General features: G+C 32.3%; 1 protein-coding gene across 1 annotated transcript; it reads left to right on the plus strand.

Moving 5' to 3' along the window:
• Window positions 1-19,932: 19,932 nt before the first annotated feature.
• On the plus strand, window positions 19,933-24,026 carry LOC142620590 (transcription factor bHLH74). Its single transcript, XM_075793945.1, has 8 exons — window positions 19,933-21,636; window positions 21,745-21,975; window positions 22,061-22,126; window positions 22,211-22,279; window positions 23,009-23,080; window positions 23,185-23,328; window positions 23,412-23,493; window positions 23,574-24,026. Exons 1-8 carry the CDS (start codon window positions 21,028-21,030, stop codon window positions 23,597-23,599), a joined length of 1,299 nt encoding a protein of 432 aa, XP_075650060.1. The 5' UTR covers window positions 19,933-21,027; the 3' UTR covers window positions 23,600-24,026.
• The last annotated feature ends 3,757 nt before the right edge of the window (window positions 24,027-27,783 follow it).

Here is a 27,783-nt window from a genome sequence, read left to right on the forward strand (position 1 = left end):
ATGGTTTACCACCATAGCAGTGTTACAAACCTACAATTTTTGTTACATAAACCTTATAAATTATTGTGTCAAGTTTTAAATACAAAAACAAATATTTATTATTGTTATTATACTAATAAAATTATGAGTGAAATCAAAATGGATGAGACACCTGTAAAAAGTCATAGATGACTCAAAGGTTTGAAAAATAACACAATTAACATGTGATTGATGATGTGGCAATCCTTTTTTAGCATTGAATAAAAAAAATGATAACACAATGGGAATAGTATGCGCATGGCATGAATAGTTGTTAATCTTTTTTTTTTTTTTTTTTAAGAATGAGCACTTAATTATATTTAAACCTTGATAATTGTTAAAGCCTGAAGTATAAGTAGAGGTCCACAGTTCAAACCAAGGACACCTTTCAAATTCATTATTCTTGCTATTTCTAGATTAGGCCACAACTTGCAGTTACGATAAATATCAACGTATTGTATCTATTTAAATCATAACGCAATTTTCCTTGAATAAGTAACAAAGTCTTTTTTGTTGAGGAGAAAACATGAAATCCTTTTAGAGATGAAGTCTGCTTACGAAATAGGCATGAAAATCTTATTGTTTGTGAGATAGCACCTTAAAAAGACTCTAATTGAGTAGTTGATATAATATATAAGTACACTATTCAAAACTTCTTTTCTAATGCTTTAAACCTTTACTATTGTTCACAAGAATTTATACATGTAGAATGATCATCATACCAAGAATGCGATATGTGACATGTTTATATTAAGTTATTAACTGCTCACTATTTTCGTTTGTATTCAATGCGATACTTTACTTGGCAACAAACCACACTTCTCATAAACATATTGTCATATTAAAACTCTTGTTTATTGTCATATTAATATTTTAATTTTGTAATCAAATTAATTATTTAAAAAAATCAACCCAAACAAAAAAGAGAAAACAAGGAAATGACAGATAACAGACCCCCAAAGAAAATCCGAGACACAGATCTCAAATTTTCTTTCTTCATGTTCTCCACCGAAAACAGAGAACAACAAAAAAAAAAATGTTGTAGTAGTCAAAATTTGAGAAAGAGACGTATCAACAGCATGAAAAATTAATACCTTATGGCAAAAGAGAAAGGAGGGGGTCCCTCTCTGATCAGACAGGTAATGCTGCTTAGCACCCTGGCATTAATTGTCAATTTTTTTGTCAATGTATATCATCAGAATCACAATTCGTATCATTTCGGTGCTTTGTTCACCTTTCACAGTAATTGTTTTTTTGTCTCATGTATTGTTCTCTTATACAAGTACCAAAATCAATGTATATATTACACACTGCACTGGTGTAAATATTATACGTACAATGTTCTGGTTTAAACACCATATATATATATATATATATATATCTGACAAAAACTACTATCTGTGCTATATAGCTGATACGGAATCAGATCTTCTCAAAACACGTTTCAAACTTTTTAATCTTATCATCGAATTGGACCAAAATTTTAATTTATGGGGTTCATTAAAATGAGGCACACTTGGTGCAAATTCAAGTAAAAGATGCTCTAGCTAGCTAGCATTAGCAAAGCAGTAGATGCAATATTTAGTAGGTCACACACACACACAACACTTCTGAACCCCAATACTCAGATGGGAGTATAGGAGTTATTAACACTTTTTTTTTTTCCATTGGTGGAGGTCAGAAACAAAGTCTAAATAGCTAGCTAGATTGGCTGAAAGAAAACAAAATTTCATGTTGAAACTTGAAACCTGTGAGTGAGAGACAGAGAGAGAGAGAGAGGGCAAGGACGATTTTTGGGACACATCTCTGACCCTGAGAAGCTGACATGACGCGAATAGAGGCCTCCGTACAGTTCCTCAAAATCTATTGACATATATAAAATAGGATGACATAATTGACCTATATTTTTTTTCTCTGATTCAATAGTTGACACTTGACAGAGTAAGATTTGAATTGGTACAGTTTAAAGTGTTAAACTACAATATTCTTTGTAATGCAATTGTTGATTTACGTTAATTTTTTTAAATTACAATTCAATACTTTTTTTTTTCCAAGAAGTTTAGCAACTTTCACCGTAATTCTCCCCTCTGATCTGAGGCATTGCGATTTCCACTACCAAAATTTTATATAGGATGCGTTTGTACAAACCATCGCGAAATGACGTTTTGAGTTAAAAATAAGTGTGCGTTTGGGAGGAATTGAAATGCCCAGCGTCTGAGTTTTAGCCTCTTCCCTTTTTATTTTTTTTCTTCGCTGGGATGCGCATTGGGTACTGTTCATTGATCATGAACAGTAATTTTAGGCCAATGAACAATAATTTTAAGTGTGAACAGTATTTTTTATACATTAAAAAATTATTTTATTACAGAATTTTTCAGTTTTCAGTTTCAGCTACATCCAAACGGATCCTAAGTGTATATAAAAAAGCTAGGAAGTGTTGCAACAGCAAACTAGTATTTTAGGAGTCTTCTCGAATCTGCTTATTTTGCTAAAATTAAATTTTTTTTGCTGAAAGTACTATAAATAAAGGTAAAAGTTAGCTGAAATAGTACAATGGAATCCATAAATAATACTAAAAAGTAAAATAAGTTGACAAAAATAATTTTTGCCAAACACACACTAGATTTAAAAAACATACCAAGTTTTCAAATGTTTAATCAAACGGATACATAATTTCGATTCACTTAAAAATACATACAATTTATTGAAAAAAGAGTAAGACTTAGATAAAGTATTTAATTGTTATTCCTTAAGTTAATCTCTTAAAATTATACTATATGGTTTTTTTCTCATCGATAAAAGTGTATTTTTTAAGTTAAGTAGTCACATGGCATAATCTTAAGAAAGAACCTAATGAATAGCACTTAAAGTACTATACATAAATTTTGCCCTAGATAAGAATGTAATTTAATTCATGAATTCAAATTAAAAACTTATAATAATCTGTCACCTAAAATTTATTGTAAAAATAGTTAGCAATTTTTTTTTTTTTGGATTTTAACTTAGTGGCGGTAATTCTAATAATATTTATTGATATATTATAGTAAAATATTAAAGTGGGGGGAGATTTTGTTTTACCAAAAAAAAGAAAGCAGAGGATTTTGTTAATGGAAAAAAGCTAATAGCAATGACAAAATAGAAAATAGATGGATGAGTCAACATCACGTATCTAAGTGAGGATCTTAGGTCCCTGACTTTTGCTTGCCCTCGTGATCAAGCCATTACTTACTCTGGTCTTTCCTACGTGGCACTTTCGGGGCCGTCCCTCTCTGTCTCTGTGACTCTCTGTGTGCATTGTATAGTACCCGCCGTTACAGCCGTTGGTGGGTCGTAGAGTAATTCCCATTTTTAAGAACCGTAGTACAAGTGTGTGTGTTTTTCACTTTTTTGTGTTTTATTCGTGTGGAAGAGACAAGGAAAAAAAAAAAATTTCAAAGAATCAACCAAGGTACAATTATTATTTTTATGTTTTTTAACTTTTTTTAATAATGATTAATTACTTCTTCTTCTTTTTTGAAATAATGATTAATGACTTGATTAGGGGTGACAAATATATGAAAATTATGTGTTTGATGAAAACCCCTCTCACTCTCACAAAATGTGAGTTCTAAAAATTTGTGTTCTATGTGTGACTTTGACATGGACTATTTTTGTCAATTTATTTTTATTACTATTTATAGATTTCATTGGACTTTTTAGTACTATTTATGAATTCTACTGTACTATTTCAGTTAATTTTTTACATTTATTTACAGTACTTTTAGCAAAAAGTTTTTTGTTTCAGTAAAATAAGCAGATCCCAAACGGACGTTATATATTGGTCTCATGAGATTAATATTTATGAGTTATAAATTTCTCTAACTAATCTATATTATGATTACAGAAATATTTGTGTTTAATTTATAAATGGTTCAAAAAACATGCACACATTAGTTATAGCAAATTAGGATGCTGAGCATAGGGAAGGCCTTAATATGGCTAAGCAATTAGGAATAGAAAATATTTGTGTTGGTTTGGATGCCGAATTCCTGGTATACCTCATCACTAACTTGTCCACCGTTAATCTTAATTTAGAATCTCTCTTAACTGATTGCAGAAACCTGACAAAGTCGTTTCGTAATTTTTCTATGACGCATGCATATAAAGAAGCGAATAACTGTACTGACATGCCCATAACGCGTGTTAAAGAGGCTAATGAGACTAATGTGTAAAGGTTAATAATATCCTCATTAATAAATGATAACTTCATTTAGAAATAGGGTTATAAATGTTAAATAATAAATCTCATTTTCAATTCAAAAAGAGAATTCCTAAAATTTAGGATTTTTTCTCTTCACGTTTAAAAAATAAATTACAATTACTGCTTATCTCTGAAGTTTATCGTTTTTATTTGTTTAAAAATTAAAAAATATATATTTCTAAATTATAATAGATGCAAATTATTAACCTTTTCCCAAAAAAATAAAAAAGTCTTTGAGCACGTGCTCAGAGGCTAATATAAAAAAAAGAATAGAAACACCTAATTTTTTAATAATAATATTTACAAAAAATACATTTTTTTTTATATAAACACACACACATTTATAGAATAAGGGGATGAGATAAAGGAATACACTCACGCGCCAACATTAAAACTGCATACGACAATTAATGTAGATAGTTTAAAGGGATAATACATATAAGTGCTTATAACGAATATAAACACGCCCATAACACGTGTTAAAGAGACTAATTCAATTATCATAGAAAGTTAAAAACACACCAGATTCTTATACTTAAATAAAATTGTAAGTGAATCATGTGAGTTTGTCAAAAGACTTGTTTTATAATGCTTTTACTTTTTCATTAAAAAATAATATTTTGACTTACATGGATTAGTTAAAAAGTTGATTACCCCCACAAAACAAGAAGACATATTCGGGTAACAAAATTCAAAATGTTCATTAATTTGTTAATAACAATTAATCCGTACTTTATTGAAAGAGTATTAATGACGATTAAATTAAACTAGAGATTATAGCATGTAGTTTTCTTGTTCTCAAGAGAAAAGAAACTTGCATTATTCGTATCTAATAATGTTACTTCCATTTGTTAGCAAAACATGCTCAAGGTATTGAGTATTCTGTTACTTAAATTGAAAAGAACCTTTGTTTCAAACATGTTCTCTCAAATAATATAATTTCTTTTCATTCAATTTAATAAAAATTTTCAGTCTTTCTAATTTTCTTTTTTTGATTTGCTTCCGTTGCAATTCAAAGCATCTTAACTTGTGATTTGGATTCTACTTGCAACAATACATTGTTAGTATTTATTGATTCAAAACAAAAACACCAATAATATGCCCTAACACTTCATGCGAGCCTAGCAAAATTCCTGTATAAAATCTCATATGCATGAACCTTAAATTTTCGAAACCTACACAATACCATACTCATAACCCAATGAAAATCTCTTAACACAATTTGATTTCTTTAATTAATGTTTGTGGTTTGGTGATTTTCTCATATTATTAAGACAATCTCAAGCACAAGATAGAAAAAGACAGCCCAATGAATTTCCACAAAAATGGAAATCTTTTGGGCCTTCTACTTGGTGACTCAACTTTGAAATAATAAGTTGCGCCACAGGTTTTCTCTATTGGCCCTCTACCTCTTTCTCTGCTGGGTCTGTTGGGCTTACAAAGAGATAAGGTTCAGTCCATTTGTACCCCCACGTATTCTTCATTGCGGCTGTAATAGAGGAGTTGGATCAGCCCAAAACACTTTTATGTACTTTTGCTAGAAAGACTCAATTGGACCTACTAAGGTAAACGTCGGGCCCATCTTATTACGTCCACAATTTCGAATGGTGTGGAATTGAATTGGGCTACGAAAGTTGACTTTGATTGGTCCTGTAAAAAAAACCAAATCCATTCATTTGACGGATGAATTTCACTGGGCCATTAACCCAATAGGCAAGATACAGAAGTGACGCAAACTGACACAGGCACACACATATAGTATTTTAGAGGATGCTGAGCAATGTATGACAAGTTTAGTTACAAAATTGGTTAAGTTACAATTTTACTTAATATATTTTTATTGAAGATGAATTTTGAAAAATCTACCATTGAATTACATATTGTTCTTATATTCTTCATGTTTGCAAAATTTCTAGAAAATTGAATATCAATAAATTGTTTAAATTACAAGTTTTTGTAGTTTAAAATTATACACAGAAAATATAAGCTTATAGTAGTATTGTTTATTAGGAGCGTAAATAATATGCAATTCAACGGTTAGATTTTCAAAATATGTAGTGTAAGGTCACAATTCACACCTGAACCCAACGATATGAAGGGGACAAGCCCAAAAAGCTCAATACAATGAAATTTGTAGAGAGTGGATCAAAGAACTAGGATTTAGTGCGTGAATAACATTTAGAATAGGTTTTCATGACAATCAAATAGAAATGAACCAAGTTTGTACAAGAGAATTTGTCCTCAGCACAATCCGAGGAGCTCTGTTCTAGTAAATATTGGACGAGAATGGTTATGGGAGTTGTTGAAATTGCTACAGTGTTTTCTCTGTTTCTTCCCCCCCCTCTCCTCACTTCTCTGAGGTCTCTACCCTTATTTATACTACATCTCTTCCTTTATCTTTACCCTACATGTGGACAGTTGATGGTCTTATGCTGATACTTGTCCCATCAGCCCCTCTAGAAGTCTTCTGGGGTAGTTGTAAGGCTGCAATAATACTGTTCAGATGTCACTTCCGCATTAATGCGGCCAGAGAGTGAGCTACAGAGTATTTACTGCGCTGGTAGCAGCTTTCCCCTAGATATTTTTAGGGTTCCCATCTTTCTTGTACGTTTATGGCGCACGTCCCTACCACTAGAGCTTCTTGGAAGGTTACTTTGATCATTAGGATCTATACCCAATCTGCGTTTAGCTTATTCGAGGAGATATTCTTCCTCGGACTCGGACTACTAACGCTCTCGGCCAAAGCCCAAAACCCAATTGTATGATTTAGGCCCATGACCCCACAATAGCCCCTCAAAACTCCAGTTTTTTCCTCTAATCTAAGGAGAAAAATGGGGTTTTGAATTCTTAAGAGTTAATTCTACTTGATCCTTTAATGTACACCTGTGGGAGTTCTGTTTTACGCGCCCCATATTTGTACTGTAAATTGCTCTTTTCAGAGCTACCAATCTGAGGAGTTGGTTATAATCTTAGGTCTGTCCTAACACTTAGTGAGAATAAAATAGATATCATAGAATGTTACTTTCCCCAAAGTATGTGGTCTGAGGAGCCATGCATAACTAAGGTTCTGTTTGAATACTTTGAGAAAGATGTTATGTATGTTAATTTCCCCAAAGCATGTGGTCCGAGGACTCAGGCATGGCTAAGGTTTTTTTTTAACCACTTATAGAAAGATGTTATGTGTGTTAATTTTCCCAAAGCATGTGGTCCGAGGACTCAGGCATGGCTAAGGCTCTTCTTAGCAGGAGGTCCGAGGGGGCCGACATAGCTAAGGATCTGTTTAACACTTAGCAAGAGGTCTGAGGGACTTGACGTAGCTAAGGCTCTATTTAACACTTAGAACAAAGATTAGAAGATATTAATATATACCTTTCAGAACTAACCCCGCTGCGGAGCCCCTTTGATTTGCTGCACCATCAACATATACCTTTTAGAATAAAGGTTCTTGCAGGGAGATTGTGCCAACCGATTTTCCAACCATGCTCTGTGTTACTGCCACTTCCTCTAATGGAGGTTCAACGAATTTGGCCACCAAATTCGCGAGGACTTGGTTCTTGACAGAGGTATGAGGCATGTACTCAATGTCAAAAACCCCCAAAACTGTGCCCCATTTAGCAATCCTCCCCGTGTAATCAGCATTTCGAAGTATAGACCTCAGCCGCATGTAGTGACTTGCTCACATATTAAACTGGCCACCATAATGGCTTTACCCAAGGACTCTTGCTGATGGGGACCTGATCCTACCATATTTAACTGTTGCACTCACTATCACACGAGCTCTACCCACAGACGGCGCCAATTGTAAGGTCATAATTCACACCTGATCCCAACGGTATGAAGGGGTTAGGCCCAAGAAGTCCAATACAATGAAATTTGTAAAGAGTTGGTCAAAGAACTAGGCTTTAGTGCGTGGATAACATTTAAAATAGGTTTTCATGACAATCAAATAGAAATGAACCAGGTTTGTACAAGAGAATTTGTCCTCGGCACAATCCGAGGAGCTCTGTTCTAGTAAATATTGGATGAGAATGGTTACAGGAGTTGTTGAGATTGCTACAGTATTTTCTCTGTTTCTTCCCCCCCCCCCCCACTTCTTTGGGGTCTCTACCCATATTTATACTACATCTCTTCCTTCATTTTTACCATACACATGGACAGTTGATGGTTTTATGCTAATACTTGTCCATCAGCCCCCTCTAGAAGTCTTCTGGGGTGGTTGTAAGGCTGCAATAATACTGTTCAGAAGTCACTTCCTCATTAATATGGCCAGAGAACGAGCTACAGAGTATTGCGGTGGTAGCAGTTTTCCCCTAGATATTTTTGGGGTTTCCATCTTTCTTGTACGTTTATGGTGCACGTCCCTACCACTAGAGCTTCTTGGAAGGTTACTTTGATCATTAGGATCTATACCCAATCTGCGTTTAGCTTATTCAATGAGATATTCTTCCTCGGACTTGGACTACTCACGCTCTCGGCCAAAGCCCAAAACCCAATTGTATGATTTGGGCCCATAACCCCACATTTAGTATTTTCTATTTTATTGAGTAAGGTGCCTTAGGCTACAACCAATTTTGTAGCTAAATTTTATCCAATAAAGTATTAATATAACTAAAAATATGGATTAATTTTTGAAAAAATCAAACAATTTTTTTTAACGAAAATATGAAGAAAAAAAATATATAGTTCGACACTTGGGACATGCATGCTAAAATTTGCTACATGTTCATATGTGACAAGGATGCACTAAGAATTTTAGATGATGGTGCTTTAATGTATAATCTTTGGTCTAAATTGTTTGGTTTTATATTCAATTGTTACAAAAAAATAGGGAGGGAAGATATCTGAAAATGCCATTGAGTTACAAGACTCGAAGCATTTTCAGTACATATTGAAACTCGATTTCTTTGAAGAATTATTTCCGAGGAAAGTTTGCCAATGGATGGCTACCTTAGCTCCTAGGAAGGCTTTACGTAAATGCATCTCATTCTTGTCTGCATGTTGTTCATTTGATTCAATTTGTGCGCTTTGCAAATGCATGCATTTACACATAATTAAGTTCATTTTCATGGGAAACGTGGACAATAGCACTCACCCACAAAGCCTCTAGTTTAGTGTAGTCGATACCATACCGGTACCGACCGTACCGGCCAGTATCTATCATATCAGTACGTATACCGGTATCGAAATACCAACGTTTCGTACTTATTTAAATGCCGGCCGTATCAGCCAATTTCAGCCATAAAGTTTTTTTTTTTTTTTGTAAAGGCAGAATGATAGTTTATTTGCATTAACTTATTAATATTATTTGTTTTCTTAGTATTCAATAAACAATTAAGTTTTCTATTTTATATATTGTGTTTTTCTTTTTCTTTTAATTGATGCTAAAGTCTAAAATCATGAATAATTTGTTCTAAATTGAGGTAATGCTTTATGGTAAACTTTTATATTTATTATATTATATATATATATATTTATAAATATAAAAAAAAACGATAAACCTGAAATGGTACACCGGTACAGCCTCCAGTACGAGATTGACTTCTTTGCTCTAGCTTTATTATTTTTTGAAAGGAAAATGATCATTTTATTTCTTGAAATCAATGGGTTTTGGCATTATTATAATAATAATAATAATGTTATATGGTTTATAACACACATTGTATACGTCCTATTCCTTCACGGGTCTTTTAGTTTTGTTTAGGTCCTATTACTTTAGGATTAATTAATTTTGTACTTGGTTCCCCTGGTCATTTAGGGATGCTTTTCGTAATGGGGTATGCCTCTTTGTACATCATATGTTCTTTAGAGACATAATCATATAATACCAACCCAAAAAAAAGCCACAAGTTTAATTTCTTTTTCCTAATGTTTGGATTATTGTCTAAAACAATAAGACAGAGAAGTGAAACTATGTATTATTCAACACCTTAGGTTCATGCATAGTTCATGATTGTTTGTACTGTTAATCATGACAACATGAGCCATGAGTGAAATATTCATTAAGATTTGGAGTTTGTAGGGAAACAAATTTTACTTTGTAAAGCCTCCAAAAAAATGTTAGCTTAGGATAACAAAAGAGAAGGGTGTTACACATTTTGTTCTGCCAATACTCTATCATGATGAAGTGAATTATTTGGAAATTATACACTAAGACTAGTGACAATAATGCAGAGTAGAATTTAAAAAATAATAATGTCAATTTAATGCAAGGGGGTGCTAAATTTTAATGTAGGAGACTGGAAATTTTTTTTATGTAATTTTAAAAGTCAATTATATTTCTATCGATCATTTTAGATTATACAAGAGTAATATTGATTGAACTTGTTTTCTTCTACTTATTTTTTTTCCTCTTTCTTTTATTCTTTCCTCTCTTATTATTTTTTTCTTCCTTCTTCTATTCGATCGATTTCCACATCCGATACTATTTCCACATTCCCGAGTTGCAACAACCTCCTCACTAGTTTATCTTTATCAAATCTTCCTATCACTGTCAACTTCTGCTCGGCCACTTCTGCCTTAATAGAATCTATTCCTGTTGATCAAAATTCAAGCAATTAATATTGCCCAAAAAATAAAAACACAACCAGCATCCACATATATGGTATTTACTATCATACTATGTTTCCTTTAATATATATATATATATATATATATATATATATATATATATATATATATATATATATGTGTGTGTGTGTGTGTGTGTGTGGGGTTCAAGTTACATCTGGTGTAACTTTAAGCAATGTTACATCGCCCAATACTTTGATATAAAATTCATATTTTGAAAATTTCACCATTGAATTACATGTTCTATATGTTTTATATGTTCTTAACATTCATGCCAATTTTTTTGTCAATTAAATGTTATTTACCATTTGATCCATAAACTCATCCTTTAACCTTTATGCATTATTTTAAATTACAAAAATTTGAATTTAAATAATTGATTGCTGACATAAATATTAATTTTTTATCACCTTGAAATTTTGCAAGTATAGATAATATATGAAGATAATGTAATTTAACAGTAGATTTATTAAAATTTGCATCCAATTAGAAAATATTGAATAATGTAACATTGCTTAAAATTATATGTGTATATATATATATATAAAGTTGGGGCAGAGCAAAGATGCACAACATTGACATAAACAGAGCTTGGTTACAAACTTGGTAAGTTGACATGTGTCTCTGTCACATACATACACTTTAGTGATTTTCTATACTTATTTTAAGTGACTCATTTTTATATTGTTAGTTGTAGCTTAAAGCTATAACTAGGTTTATAACCAAACTTTAACCTATCCATATTAAATTCAAGACTTTCTTTGGGACAAAATTTAGCTACAAAATTAATTGTAGTCTAAAGTTACAACTTTTTTTTAGAAAATTAACATTACTACATATTTTGAAAATTTAACCATTGAATTACATGTTCTTTATGCTCTTAATATACATGTCAAATTTTGTGCTAATTATATTATTTTATCTATAATTTCAAACTACAAAAATTTGCAATTTAAAATTTTTATTGATGAGATAGCTATTGATCTTTAATTTTTTATAAATTTTGCAAGTATAGAGGATATAAGAAGAAAATATAATCCAATGGTGGATTTGTCAAAATCCACTTCTAATAAAAATATATTGAGTAAGGTTATAGTATATGAAAAAACATATAAGAAGAATACCGTTTATATCGAGTGCAGTAGTCATTGTTTTTATTCTTGTCTTATCAGTCAGGCTGAAGACCTTCAAAACCACCTCCAACTTCTTCTGTAAATTCTCACATTGGTTGTGTGTGTCTGGTGTCCGGTCTTTACAATCACAACGATTAGACCCTTTTGTAGTTGTACTCTGATTATATAATATATTATAAATCCGGTTAAAAATACTAATATTACTATTTTCATATATGTTCTAATAAGTATTAGAGTACAATTTTTATTATACCAATCACATATAACAAGCACATAAATATGGAAGCCAAACATAGAAAACGGAAAATAAAAACTAAAATAAAGTACCTTATTAAATTTGAAAAACTCCATACTCACAGCCAACGTATGAAATCAGACAAAGCAAGTGCGTAAAATTTGGACACAAATAGAAGAGAATGAAGCCTAGCCGATTTGTGGCGTTTTGGAGAGGTTTGAGTTTATGTTTTTTCTTTTCTTTTATTTTTTTGCGTATTAGGCAGTGTATCTATCGTTTATATACATGTATCTCCACATATACTCACAGCCAACTTAGTTTTGTACACATTCGAGTATCATATAATATTTAATACTTAATACAAATCTTTATAATAAAATATCACTCACAAGATTATTAATGCTAGATTACCCATAAAAAGATTTTGTCATGCTCAAAATTTCACATTTAATTCCCATAAAATGGTTTCTCAAAAAAAAAAAATTCCCATAAAATGAATTTAGAAATTAGATAAATATGAAGTACATTTAATAAATTTTTTGTGCATCAAAATTTGTGAGTTTGACTTGGAAAAAAAAAATCAATTTTTATGAATTTTACTGTATAATATTTCCAAATTTAATTACTTGTATAAATTTTATGAAAATTAATAAGTTACTACATAAATATTATGAAGCCGCCCCTAACAGTTTTGAAAGGTAACCATATATTATATTCTTGCATTTTTTTCCTCTTGACTTAAATTTTTTTTTTTCTATCTGGCTCAAAAAAAAAAAAATCTATCATTATTTTTCTCTTATAACCTTAACAAATTTTGATATAAAGGGAAATATTTTCTTTATATTTTATCAATGAAACTTGATCTATAAAAGGGATATAGTTTTTTTTTAAAAATAAACATAAAATGAAAGAGGCCACAAGAAATAAAAAATGTTTATCGAAATATTATGGATTTTGAAATTTGTTAACAAATGCTTAAAGAATATTTGTTAATGAACTATTTCAATTTATTTTTATAAAATTAAATAAAAGTAATCTTTATAATAAAATATCACTCACGTGATTATTAATGCTAGATTACCCATAAAAAGATTTTGTCATGCTCAAAATTTCACATTTAATTCCCATATAATGAATTTAGAAATTAGATAAATATCAAGTACAATTTAAATAAATTTTTTGTTAAACTCATATAACAATTAAACTATATAGTAACAATTTTGTGCATCAAAATTTTTGAGTTTGACTTGGAAAAAAATCAATTATATGAATTTTATTGTATAATATTTCCAAATTTAATTACTTGTACAAAATCTATTAAAATTATTAAGTTACTACATAAATAATATGAAGCCCTAACAGTTTTGAAAGGTAACCATATTTTCTTGCATTTTTTTCCTCTTGAATTAAAACTTTTTTTCTATTATTATTTTTCTCTTATAACCTTAACAGATTTTGATATAAAGGGAAATATTTATTTATTTTTCAATGAAACTTGATCTATAAAAGGGATATAATATTTTTTTAAAGAAAACATAAAATGAAAGAGACCACAAGCAAAAATAAAAAAAATGTTTATAGTGGTGGAGGAGTTTAATTTTGGGGGGAACCTACTGGGGGCAATTGCCCTCTATTGATTCTCGACATCTTTACAACTTTTAACCTTCTATTTTTTTGGCAAGCACACATATGTCATGCTTACCAAACTAACCATGGCTACCAAGCCACATTTTTTTTTTAAAGCATTACAATAGGGTTTATGCCAATAAATACATATTAATATGATATAAATAACCATATATATTTTGGTCTTACAATTATTTTTATGGTATAACTATACACAATATCTTCTTGTTTGTCAAGGAGCACAGCAGTCAATTGACCTATTTCAGTGTTAATTCATCCTTTATTATAATTATATATGCAGAAGCAGAACATGTTTGTTTCTTTTTCTCTTGGTAAATAGTTCTTCTGCATCTAACTTACAGATTAAAAAAATCTCGCTAGATTTATTTATGAGGTTATATTAGCGGTCAAAGTTAAAAGTATCAGCAATTCCTTCTAAAATTAGAAAACTCTCTCTCCATTTCCCGGGAGTGCAATGAACTTTTTTCAAGTTGTGAATCTTAAGGAAGAATTACACATCATCCCAATAAATTAAACTGGTCTGTAATTCAAGCTGTAGGTTGCCGATTTTGATTTCTATACTAACTTGACCACAACTTGCGTAGACTAATGAGTGGAGATCGGTGGGGTTAGGAGGGTTGATTATGTGGGAGATGCTAATACATTGCACAAAACAAGTTATCATTAGTATTACTTTGGAAGTCCCTCAACGTCCCAAGCTTCTCTTTTACAGATATGGGACCCTGCAATGGAGTTATACTAAAAAAGTCCTAATATATAAGTCGTATCCAGTGCACAAAAGTCAGACTTTTTTTGCGTAGAGAAGCAATTGATAAACAACCTTATTCCCTATCTTTGTTTTTTGAAGTAGCTGGTATATAATGTAAGGAATTACTGATAATCTAAATAACTTATTTAAATCAAAGTAATTTGCAGCAATAGAGTTTGTCACTCTATGACAAAGTCTTCAAATGTAATGGCTATGTATATAAAGATGAGCCTAGCTAGAGTATTTAAAGATTGGATAAATTGTTCTCTCTTATAAATTTGTTCACTATATAATTACATAGACAGAAGGCACATTTTAGTGCAATGTATGCAGGGCAGGCAGGAGGATATATTCCACACTATCAATTTGCTAGGGGATTCCATCAACTTATGAGATGTGGAGAATGGAAGGATCAATACTAGTTAGAATTTATTTTCCCCCAGCTTGCATGGATACTAGTTTAAACATCACAAACTGAGGATCAAGGGATTGTAATAAAAGTTCCAAGATTGTGACATTGATAATGCAAGTGAGGACTTTACAACTCAGTGAAATAATTTTGTTCCATTGTAACGGCATCTAAAAGGATGAAAAGTTGAAGTCTTGGACTTGTCTTTGTAACATGAAGGAGCTGAAGTATCAGTTTCTGAACTAATCAATCATTATGTTCAAAATAAGAAGATATTGTTTTGTGGGTCTTATTGTCTCAGAAGCCACCTTTTCTTACAAGTTGATCCTTGAGTTTTCTGCCATTGATAGCTGACATTGGAGAAAGCCACAAAATCATTATATCGAAGCCCAAGAGAGGAATGTCTGGATTGGTTTTCCCTTTTTTTTTTTTTAGCATATCTTTAGTTTTATTGTATGTCAAAGGGTACCATTTTTCACATTCAGCACTGCAAAACTTCTTGATGTGGAAACATCAATGGCTTAGAATGATTATTTGCTCTGAGCCGTCATGGGTTTGATGAGTTGCATCCAATACCAAGCATCATAGTTTTCAGCTTCCTTAACAGCAGCCTTTTGAACTTTAATTTTAAAAGACTAGATGATGATTACTTTGATTTGCGCATGCTTGTTTAATTGGAGGATATAGAGTTAGGGATTCTTTGTATCTGATTTAATATCATTCATATTCATTATGGGCTGAAATTTTTTAATCATACCCTTAGTTTAATGTAATTTGGGTGAGTTGTTAGGCTCCATGAGCCCACTGGCCCATTAAAAAAGTAAAAAACACGGACGTTGTCAACAAGTCTAGAAATACAATATTTTTTACAATTGTTGACATGACCTGTTATGATGGGTATGTAAAAAAGAATTGTGTGAATAATAGATTCAATTAAAAGCGATGTTCTTATAATAAAAAAGAAAGTCATGTGTTAGCTGAGGATCTAGTTGAAAACCGTATTATTCAAATCACAACAAACTATATCAACAATCGTGAAAATAATGTTGTCCCCCTAGTATAGAATGTTTTGGTTTTTTCCTTTCAAGAAGGTAGCTTTGCATAATTGGGGAAAAAGGAGGGTTGGCAAACTTTTTGTAAAGAAGGAAAAAGTTTCATTAAAAGTATAAATCTTCCTGGCCAAAAAGAGTGTGTAAGTGAGCATCAAGCATGGGCTATGTAACTTTGTAAAGCATATAGTAACTCATTAATTAATACAAGAGAAGGACTTAGTGGAATTATTATGCCGAACACACACCGAAAATATAAATAAATAAATAAAATTTTGAGGTTAGGAAAAAAATCTCATGGGGGCAAAATCTTAAGAGATTCTTCTCATAGGTATCAAACCCATCATTGCTAATTAGGATTTAGTGAGGACCACAAGAGGATTAGGCCCACCGCAAGCTAAATGCACGCTGCACGCGTGATCAAGGGCCCTCATTTGGTTCTGCTTTATTATAGTGTTTTTTTTTTGTTCATAAATCATTTTTCTGCCATAGTTTTATTGTTTAATACATGAAACACAACACAAAATTGCTCAGGATCTAACCTGGCCAGTGCTCAATAATAGAACCCACCGATGTTGGTGGGTCAGTGGTCTTTGTGAAGTCTATATCATTGCTATACAACTTATGTGTTTTGCTCATGCATCAATTCAATTCAGTTGTAGACTTTAGTTAATTCAATTGGTAAAATCTCTATTAAATATGAGCTTTGAGAATGAAAACTTATTTGTACCAAAAATCAATTGATATCTTAATCTTATGAAAAGAGCAATCATCATTGAATGGAAGACATAAGTTAAAAAAATTAAAAACAGGAGATGGAAAGGTGCTGAAAAAATTGTGATTGGACCATGATGAAATGATCCTAGCCTAGGTTAGGAGTTTCTACATTGAGGGATTTTAAATTTGAGACATTTAGTTTAGGAGGGAGTAGCTGAATAAAAGTAAATAAATCAAAGGATGTTCAGTTTGAAATCATATTGAATTGATTTTGTTGTAATGTGTGAAGCCTGTTTTTCGAACTTCTCCCAAAAAATTCGTGATAAGCAGCAAAAACTTGATTAGAAAAAGAGATGGGAAGGCGCTGAAAAAAGAAGAAGAACAAAAAAAGCTCCATGACATATGTCAATGGGAATGATTTTCTCGTTCTTTTGGAATTTCTAGAAGTTAAAATGCCATTTTTCTGCTTATAAAAGATTGAGTACGAATCATGCGGACTATGACAAACATGCCAGAGGTGTGAACAATTGCTACCCCATTCTATGCTTCTTTTTTGTTTTTTGAATGTTATTTTAGCGTAATATAAGTTGATTTGTTGCTTTTAAGCATAATGTAAAACAATTTAATACTTTCTTTTTTATAGGTTCCAGTTAGCTCAACTGAGAAAATATCTGATGATTGTATAAGAGATTTGGGGTTCAATCCCCACCTACACCAAAAATTGATTGGTGTCTTGATCTGATGATAAATAGCGATCATCAGGAGCAGACGCCATAGGTTGAAACTCTTTAAAAAAAATATATATATACTTTTTCTTTTATAACAATGGATCTCATATGTGAGAAGAGGGAATACAATTAACTTTATTTTATAATTTCTAATAATTTTCGTTGGAGTGCAATTAGGTACTTAGCAATAGTTTTTTTTTTAGGCATTTTTTCATAGCAAACATTATTGTGTTGTATTTTCTTAAATTAAAAAGAAGAAGAAAGAATTAATATCAATATATTACATGGCTATTTATCAAAATAAATAACACAGTTTTACCTTATGAAATTTTCGATAAATACAAAAAGATTTAAACTTGTGACATCCATGCTATAACAATTGCTTCCTAAACTTTTTAGAGGAGGAAAATTTTGTGAATAAGAGGGTGATGCATGATCAAACATATAACAAAGTAAGGGCTTTTTAAGTGAGATACAAATCTCATTCACTTTATGAAATTAAACCCCCCTCGTGCCTGCCCCAACCTAATTCAATAGTCTTTCCTCTTTTAGGTGAAAGGAAATCAAATATTAGTTCCTTACTTAAAAAAAAGAAGAAAAAAAGAAAAAAAGAGATTAGAACCTAAAATTAAAAACTTTAATTTTCAACCCCAAACCATTGCCTTCTTTTTTCTTTTTCTTTTTCTTTGTTTGATAAGCCAAAACCATTGGCTTCTTTCCCATAAATAAATAAAAAAAATCGTTGGTTTCTTGAGGTCTACAAACAAGCAAAGCAATGTTTCCTCTAAAAAATCAAAATAGAATTTGAGTTCCCCCAAACATGCCAAATCATTTCACACAAACAAATCCATACATACGTGTTGTATAGTCTCATTGAAAATGTGTTCCTTACAAAATCGTGTAATGTATTGGCTGGATCCAAGTGTCTAGTTATGACTATAAGAAATAGTATTACTATTTTCCCAAGTGAAAGAAACTTGTAGAGATTTCCATTTCCATTTCCATAGCCACAAAACAAAAAAAGTCCCTAGCTTTTCTGGCCCAAGCCCCCATGTACCCAGAAGAATGATTTGGTCTGAGTACCCACATCGATAAGTTAGGTGTACCATCTCAATCATAACATCCAGAGATTCTCCTTGACTATGCAGTACTTGACGTGGGTCCAAACAAATCACAATCACTTCAATCTATATCATATATTTCTTTTTCTTTTTCTTTATAATTTATGATTGGACCAAATCATTTCTACTACTATGTGGTGTCCTATACTAGATCACAAAAAAACTATCAAAGTTCAGTTTGGGAGCAAATTGGCCGTTAATCTCGGAAATTCAATTCAAATTTTTTTTTTTCCCAATAAGATCACAACCGGACTAGAAGTTGACCAGATAATTTAGTTTGACCAGGTTGGTTGGCTTGGCTGGAGTCTTTGAACAGGCACACAAATATACAGCTGGAAATGGTACAATGACAAGGAGGTAAAATTTGATGATTAGATTCCATTATTCCTTATGTTCCTCAGACCCAAAGTAAAAGAAAAAAGATTGCTGGTACAAACTTATTTTAATATTGAAAAAGTTTGTAACAAATATTAAAGAGTAATATTCTGCACTGCAACCACAGTATTCTCTCTGAGTTGTCTAATCACAGCCATACACTTGTCCAATTAGCTCATCCCCTCACCTTAGTATACAGTAAATATATAGAAATAAAAACCATTTCTTAATTAATACCCAAGTAACCTGTTGTAAGTGTCATATACTTTTTGTCTGTGTTGAACATTCAACATGTTGTAAAATTGGGTATGATTGTAAAATTGGGTATGGTCATAAATAATTGTTATGAAAAAATTGTTAAAAAATATGTGTTGCTCTACTTGTGGATCACAGTTGAAGCAGAGGGGAATATTATTATATTTGGATGGGTATTATATTGCCCACAGATTGAATGTTTTGGAAGGAAGATCTGGTGGGCCTAATGAGTGGAATTACTGTGATGGATAATAGTGTTCATGGAGGATGATGGAGGTTAGGTGCACAGTGTATGTTCCCACTTCTGAATAGAAATGAAAGGGGGTTAGTTGGCACTGAGAAAAATGAGTGTGTAACAGCAAAGAGAGAGAGGTCTGTTAGAACTTAGAATAGTTGGCAAGCGTGTCAGTAAAAAAATGTTCGATGTCAAAAAAAGGAAGGAAGCAAGCTTGGGCTTGAAGAGAAGTACTTGTCCAAAGTCCAAAGACTTCAATCCCCTCTGAGAGGGAAAAAAATATAATAATAACAAAAATCAAAAGTATGTAATATAATAATGTGAGAAAAAAGCAAAGGCAGAAATTACAATTGAGTAAAAAAAAAGTGGGAAGGATAAGTGATTAGGTTCTGTAATAATTCGCCAACAAGAGCAGTTGGCAGTAGTTAGTCTGTCTTTTAAAATCTTACATTGTTGCCTGTAAGATTGGGCAGGTAAGCAAAGGCTCTTGCTTTCTCTATCTCTCTCTAGACTAAAGAGCTCACTCATAAGTCACAACAGTGTCTGTGATCTATAAAGGTTGGAATTTGATGCTGCCTCTGCCGTTTATGAAAGTACCCAACTGATGAATTTGGTTTTTTCTTGTCAAATTTAAGTGAGCATTTGATGCTTTTGATGGTACAATCAAATACCCAATTCAGGATACTGTGCAAAAAACCTGCCTGCCACATTTCATTTCTTGCACTGATTCAAGGTTAGAATTTGATGCCTTTTGGTCTTTTTTTTTTTTTTTAGGTACCCATCTGAGAATATCTCAAAAGGGTTTATGCAACTCCCCATTTCTTGGTTCTTGGATTCAAAATTTGAACAAACTGGTTATTCCCTAATTAGGACCTAACTACAAACTACTTCGTTGTATATTCATTGCTTGAAGAAGTGATTGTTCTCAATTGAGTCTTGTTTGAAAAGATCCAAACTTGCCTTAAAATCAATCACATTGGTGTTTGATTTAGTGGAGGGGCATAAAAATTCAGTTTTCCCATAAAACAAAAGAGGCAAAAGGGAATCTGCTTTCTTTTCTCTAGTCTGGTGAGCTGTTAATTAGCTAGGGCCATTGTTTGTCTATGCCTACTTTATACTCTGAAAGGTTCACTTTCCTGTCTGGGGAAGCATTTTCCTTTTCCTCCTTTGCATTAGGGTAAGCTTTGATCCCTAGGGTTTTTTGAAAGGAAGAAGTAATTTGCTGGAGCCTTGTAGATTTTATGCCTGATACATTTGGATTTGTCCTTTTACTTTGTGTCTATGGGATGCTGTAATAAGGGCTTTCTTTTGCTTTACACCTTCTGAGTTCCTATAAAGCTGCCAAGGTTATTTGTTCCTTGTTGAGTCCTGCAAGATATCAACAGTCAATTTTAGTCAAACCCACTTTGCCTTTTGTTTTATAGTTTCTTTCTGTTTATCTATTTTTAGTCCCTGGTGTGAAGCAACTGTTGGGTTGGGGTTTCATTTCATTAGTATATATATAGGTGTGTTACATAGTTTTGGTCTCCTAAAACTTTAGAATTTTGGAGATGGATGGTCATGAAAATGAGGATATGGGGTTTCAACATGGAAGTGAGGGTATCCTAAATTGCCCATCTTCAAGGATGAGCACAAATCCACTGCCTGAAAAGGTTTCAGCTATGACTATGAGCTCTGTCTCCATGTATAAACCTTCAAACGGAGCTGATCCTTTCTTTGGTTCTGGTTGGGATCCACTTGTTTCATTGAGTCAAAGTGAGAATTTTGGAGGTTCTTCCATGGTTTCTCATGGTGAATATCCTCCTTACCCTGTTGTAATGGAAAATCAGGGAATTAGTACCACCTCCCATCTGGTTCAGTACCCATCCAGTTCCAGCTTTGTTGAGCTAGTGCCAAAGCTTCCATGCTTTGGAAGTGGGAGCTTCTCAGAAATGGTTAATTCCTTTGGCCTTCCAGACTGTAGTCAGATTGCTAATTCTGGGTGTCCTCAGAATTATGCCTCAAACAAGGAAGTTGCCACTGGAAGGACTTCAACAAATGGTGCACAGTCTAAGGATGATCAGCAAGTTTCAGGAGAGGGTGCTATCGGATCTTCACCTAATGCAAAGAGAAGGAAGAGAGTGCCTGATTCCAACAATTCAGCGTTCAGCCCAAATCAGGTAACTTGAGTCTTACTATAATATCAAATTTTTGTTGCCCCTTTTTATTGTTTATTTTGTATTTTGCCTAGTACTTGTAAGAGTGAATTGCTTTGTTATCCATGGTAGAATGGTGAAGGGGATGTACAGAAGGATCTTTCTGGGGACAGCTCTGACGGTCAAAAAGAACCAGATGAGAAGAAACCAAAAATTGAACAAAACACGGGTTCAAATATGCGTGGTAAACAAACAAGTAAACAAGTTAAAGATACTTCCAGTGGGGATGCTCCTAAAGACAATTACATTCATGTGAGAGCCCGAAGGGGACAGGCGACAAATAGTCACAGCCTTGCAGAAAGGGTACCTTCTCACTACTATTTATAAGGCTTTGGTGATGTTGTTTGCTTTTTTATCATCTTGAAAGAATATAGCTCTCTGTTTGCAGGTGAGAAGAGAAAAGATTAGCGAGAGGATGAGATTGCTTCAAGAACTTGTTCCTGGATGCAATAAGGTAATTGGAGAATCTCAAGATTTTGATTGATCTCTTATGTGTATCTTGTATTTATTTTTAATTTGATTCTATTTACTGTTTTAGATTACTGGGAAAGCGGTCATGCTTGATGAGATTATTAACTATGTGCAGTCGCTGCAACAGCAAGTTGAGGTATGCTATTTTGCAACTCTAAAATATTGAATTTATTCATTTCTTTTGTATGTTAAGTTTTTAAATGAGAGATGAAAGCTTATAATCCCTTGGTGAGAATCTTGGACTACATGAGACTAATGGAAGCGTAGCTGAATGTATATAAAATTGAAAACTCTCAATGAGCTTAGCTGAAGAAGAAAAGAAGCTATGACAACAACGGGCCATATTTATTTCTTTAAGATTGTGATTATTGATCCTATACTCTTTCAAAACCAAATGATGATCTTCTATGCTGTTAGGATAAAGTTAAGTGGTCAAATTTATCATTTTCTAATAGTTTAAGTTTTGGGGATCAAGTGGTAAATTATTATGATATCAGGTGGTCTTGAGTTCGAACATTGGCTCCACTCTACACGCATTGGTCCCATTTATTAAGGGGTAGTTTGGGCTCAAATGAGGAGAGTCTTATAATATTATGGTTAAGTGATTAAATTCACCATTTCTTGTTAGCTAAAGTTTTTGGAACAATCAATAATTTATCAACAACTACTTGTTCAAAACTGAAAGTTGATTGACCAAATGCACAGGAAGCTCATGCCTGGTTATAGTTGCTCTGTTCTTTGTAGCAGAAGAATTTGTAATTGAGAGTTTTCTGTACATGTATAAATATACATCAATTTTCCTACCATGATGTTGTCTCTCTTTGTTCAAGTACTCAATGAAGATATGCTTATGTTCATGTCACAGTTTTTGTCAATGAAACTTGCGACTGTCAATCCAGAACTGAACATTGATATAGAGCAGATTCTGTCAAAAGATGTAAGTCAAGATCATCCTATTGTTGAACTCGATTGATAATTTATGCCATCATGCCAATTATGTGTGTTGAATAAAATTAACTTCAAAGAGTTCCTCTTGTGTAGATTATTCATTCACGGGGTGGCACAGGAGCTATTCTTGGTTTTGGTCCTGGAATGAGCTCCTCTCACCCTTACCCACATGGGATTTACCAAGGGACCTTGCCAAGTATCCCCAGTACAACTCCAAAATATCCATCATTGTCTCAGGTAAGTTGTCTTTATATCATGCTATTCATTGACATTATTTTCTTTGTTATAGCATTAATATAAGCCATCTTTCACGCATGCAGAATGTCTTAGACAATGATTTCCAAAGTCTTTTCCAAATGGGATTCGATTCTAGTTCAGCTATTGACAATTTGGGACCAAATGGTAATTTGCAGAAGTTTGTATGAGATCAATGCAGGGTGTTGTTCTGCATTCTTCTAACCTTGAGATACTATCATGTTCAGCAGGGCACTTGAAACCGGAGAATTAGGGCTTGGAAGAGATAAAAAGTGTGTTTATTTCCTCCTAACAAATATTACACATATTTCAAGTTGACTGCACATTAACTCAATTACAAGGGAAAAAAATAGGCAAAAAAAAAAAAAATTGTATAGGTTGTCATTTCCTGACTGTTTGTTCTTCTAATTTTTTAGCAGAAGAAAATGACCTGTTAGAAGTAGAAACTATGTATATTTTCAGACAAAAAAAAAAGTGGGACTTTGATTGATGAAGATTATTGTTTTGATTAGGACTATTATTTGTGAAGCTTTGTGAGAGTTTTGGGGAAACTGTGGAAGAAAGTTTCTTTGTAGAGTACATCAGGGTAAGAGAATAGATAGTGCAAGAAGTTTGTTTGTCATCCTTTGAAAGAACAGCTATCTTCCATTGCAATAAAAATGGCAAATGTGTTTCTCCCTTTCTATGATTCTCAAGCTTTAAACTGCTTAAGCCGGTTCTACAAGCCTCAATAATGAATGCTTTTTTATTTATTGATATTTGATGCTTCTGTCGAATATGTTTGTGCTACATATTGAAAACTTTTCTTAGTTCCTTGTACATAAAGCCCTTTGATAAAACCAACTCTACTTTTACGATTGTGAAAAGCTTGCTTATATTTGTTTATTTAGTAAACAAGTCGAGTTCAAATTTAGGTTTAGGTTTGGCTATATGGTAAATGAACCACGCTTAAGTATAATGTGTTTGTGAGCAAATTTGTGACTATCGGATTCAATTTGAGTATATATGTATAACGATATGTTCATATAGATGTGAGATTGGATTGGATTGTGTTAGTTTGTAAGTGAGTGCATAAAATATCAAATTTTAAGTTTTTTTTAGGGCAGTATGCTTGGTCGCCAATGTTCTTTCTATTTTTTCGGTCGAATTGGGTTGGATTTGGGCTAAGGTTGATTGTTGCCTTTCGGCTCGTGCTACAATGTATGGCCAGCATAAATGCTTGATTTTTGTTGTAATGGGCTTTTGGGTTGGTCCAATGGGATTTGGAAAGTGTTGAGTGGCCGCACAAAGAAAATATATGTTTGGATAATTAGATTGGACCTTGTTATGGGTTGAAACGGACAAGAAGTGGCATTAACTTCACTTATGGATGTACCTAAAATACCTTGTTTGGATAATTAGGACAGTACTGAACTCAAAGTTCTTGATACTACAAGGAATCTTTAACTTCACTTATGGATGTACCTATAGTAAGCAACAAGAAGTGGCATTATCAATTGGGTTATAACCTGACCTTTCAATTTGGCCATTAAATATATTTTTACCGCTTCATTCAATAATTAAACAAACATTTACTAGCACAATTTTTTTTTAATACAAGAAAAAAAGTCTACTTTAGCCTAATTTAAAATATATGCATGTAAAACTTCCTCCTTAACACTTAAAACTCCAGCCTTTACATTCCACACCTCACAAGAATTTTGTATTTGTAGAGTAACCATCATGCCTAGGGTGCGATTACTAGCAATCTAACACTATTTTGACTCCACTTAAAATATTGATACCAAAATTTGAAACATGAATTGTTCAGATTTTAAAAACTCAATGTCAAATTATCCTAGAAACTTCATAACATCCTAATCCTGTTTTATACTCTTTTTTTTTTTTTTTTTGAGAAAATCCTGTTTTTTACTTTTAATTTAATATTGTTTTATACTTTTAATTTAGGGTTGCTTTATTTGTGTCCATGGTCCATTTGAATGGATTGCAATTTATACAAAACCCAAGTTGTTTGCTTCTTGCACGTGCTTAGCCTGTAGTATGGGCCTGCTCGTAAGTCCGGCCCATGATTCATTAGTGAATTGTTAATTCAGTTTCAGTCAATTTTTTTACTTTTCCATGAGCCGCAAATTCTAATTACAAAAACCATCACCATAGTTCAACCGTGCTTAGGGAACCAAGAAAGAAAAGCCTGACCCACTAAAATTCTATAGCTTCAGATGAATATGGAGATACATGTAAAAATAAAGGGTCCTCAATGTCCATGTTACATATGATATAAGACACTAAAACATCAATCACAGTCTTTGTGTTGACTCAAAAGGTTCCATGTCCTTTTTCTTTTTCTTTTTCTTTTTCATGAATTTATGCATTCCTTTCGTCTCAAAATTGATGGGAAAACGCTTTTCTATTTAAGCCGTTTCGAAGTATACACTTTTTTTTTTATATATATATATAAAAAAACATTTATACATTTGAATCTAATTTCACATTTTACCCTTAAATTTTGAACCCACTACAAGTAAAAAAGAGTCACTGAATTTTCACAAGTTGAATATTTTTTTTACTCAAAGATCAATGTTAGAGAAAATTTTCACAATCTTTTTTACGACTTATCAAGATTCGAGGTGGCCAGTTATTATTAATAAAACACAATTTTTATATAGATTTCACTTACATTATTTTTATTATATAACAATCACAATATGTCAATTTAAGAGTTATGCCGCATTGAGGCTTAGCTTATTGTCTAAACAAACAAGAACAAAAAACCAAAACAAAACAAAATAAACTAATTCACATGTATGTGTGTCAACAAGTTTCCTATAAATATAGAAAGGAACCTATATTGTTTTAACAACAATAAATGTCATTAGAATTCGTCAACTTTATGAATTTTCCCAATTCTATTAATATTGTATTGGTCAATCTAGTTTTAAAATGGCATTTTAAAATGTTGCAGACTTAGGTTTTGGCTAAAAAAAGGGCACATTATTTTGCACTCTAAGTGCTTTGCCATTGGGCACATAGCAAAATGATCCTAAAATATTCTACTTTTTTTTTTTTGGCTAATAAAATATTCTACTTGTTCGTTGGGTTTTGAAGGAACTATTTCATCAAGATTAAAGGTGAATTAATGGATTGAGATCTGCTACAAAATTTAGAATAGGATGCATTGCATTGCATGGGAATTTGTTTAGGAATAAAGAGGCATTGGATCATATTCAAAGGGAAAATAGTGCCTCTAACATGTACGGGAACTCCCGAAAAAAAGGTGGAATAAAGTTATACCATTCTGCTCCATGTTCAATGGCTGGTTGTGATAAACTAGTTGACAATTTCAACCTAGAAATGTGCCAATTATGAACTAGATAAAAATTAGACTTAACGGGCTTCTAAATATTTGGTCAAGGAAAAACTGGTAAAATTTTTTATATAATAATAGTAATAATCAACCTTTTGCAATTATTAATCCACCTTAAAGGCTTAAACTATGAAACCACATCAAATGAACACCAAAAACATCATAATTTTGCAATCAACCTTTAAATGCATACTCCATTGCTTAAATCAGTATTTAAATTTATAAATTATGAGTACTTGAAATTTATATCCTAAATTCAAAAAAGAAAAAATCTAGAACCCATACCTTTTTACCATTAGATCAAAACATTAATGATTTTTTCATTTTGATAGACACAATTTTTATTTTGTCAATTGAACAAAGTGAAACATAGTTGATAGGACATCATAAAATTTTGTAATTTGAAGTACATATGATTATCTTTACAGCCAATAGGCTATATAATCAACCAAATAACACTGTTTTTATTTTTTTCCAAATGTCCCATTCTATTCAAAAAGGCAGTGCCGGTTAGTTGGTCCATAAGAAATACTGTCATTTAAAGATGACATGTCTATGGGGCCTGCAATACAGGACAGCCTGCTGTATTGATGTAGCTCCACTGCCATGCCACATGCCCATTGATTCACAGATGTTCTAGACTGCTAGACCCACCCAAATAATTAAAAGTATAATTCTGAATTAGCATGAATCCAAAGCTTTATATATATATATATGGAAGCCTTATACATTGTTAATTAACTTCAGCATCTCCCACAGAAGCATGGAATTGAATAGGAATGGACATGTTCAATCAATCTTTTCTGTTTTTTTTACATAAAAAAATGTAGCAGCTTCTTAGCTGTGTTCTTGAACCTAAAATTTATATATATTTTTGTCCTACCTGTGATCGGTTAGAATAAAGAACAAAAACAAAATTCAAATGGGAAAACCTTTGAATATAGTCTGAGAAAGTAGAGATCAAAGTAGCCATACCATGGAGTGTGGTCCAGCTACATCCAAAAACATAAATAAGGCTTCAGCCAACTCTTCAATGGACCACATAATTCTCAAATCAGACAAAACAAGCTACC

Source organism: Castanea sativa, chromosome 12, assembly GCF_040712315.1.
Source record: "Castanea sativa cultivar Marrone di Chiusa Pesio chromosome 12, ASM4071231v1".
Classification (NCBI taxonomy): Eukaryota; Viridiplantae; Streptophyta; class Magnoliopsida; order Fagales; family Fagaceae; genus Castanea; species Castanea sativa.

Coding starts and splice junctions, on each gene's coding strand:
- LOC142620590 (XM_075793945.1), top strand. CDS start 21,028: ATGGATGGTCATGAAAATGAGGATATGGGGTTTCAACATGGAAGTGAG. Junction 23,081..23,184: donor AGCAGATTCTGTCAAAAGAT/GTAAGTCAAGAT, acceptor CCTCTTGTGTAG/ATTATTCATTCACGGGGTGG. Junction 23,494..23,573: donor TGACAATTTGGGACCAAATG/GTAATTTGCAGA, acceptor TATCATGTTCAG/CAGGGCACTTGAAACCGGAG.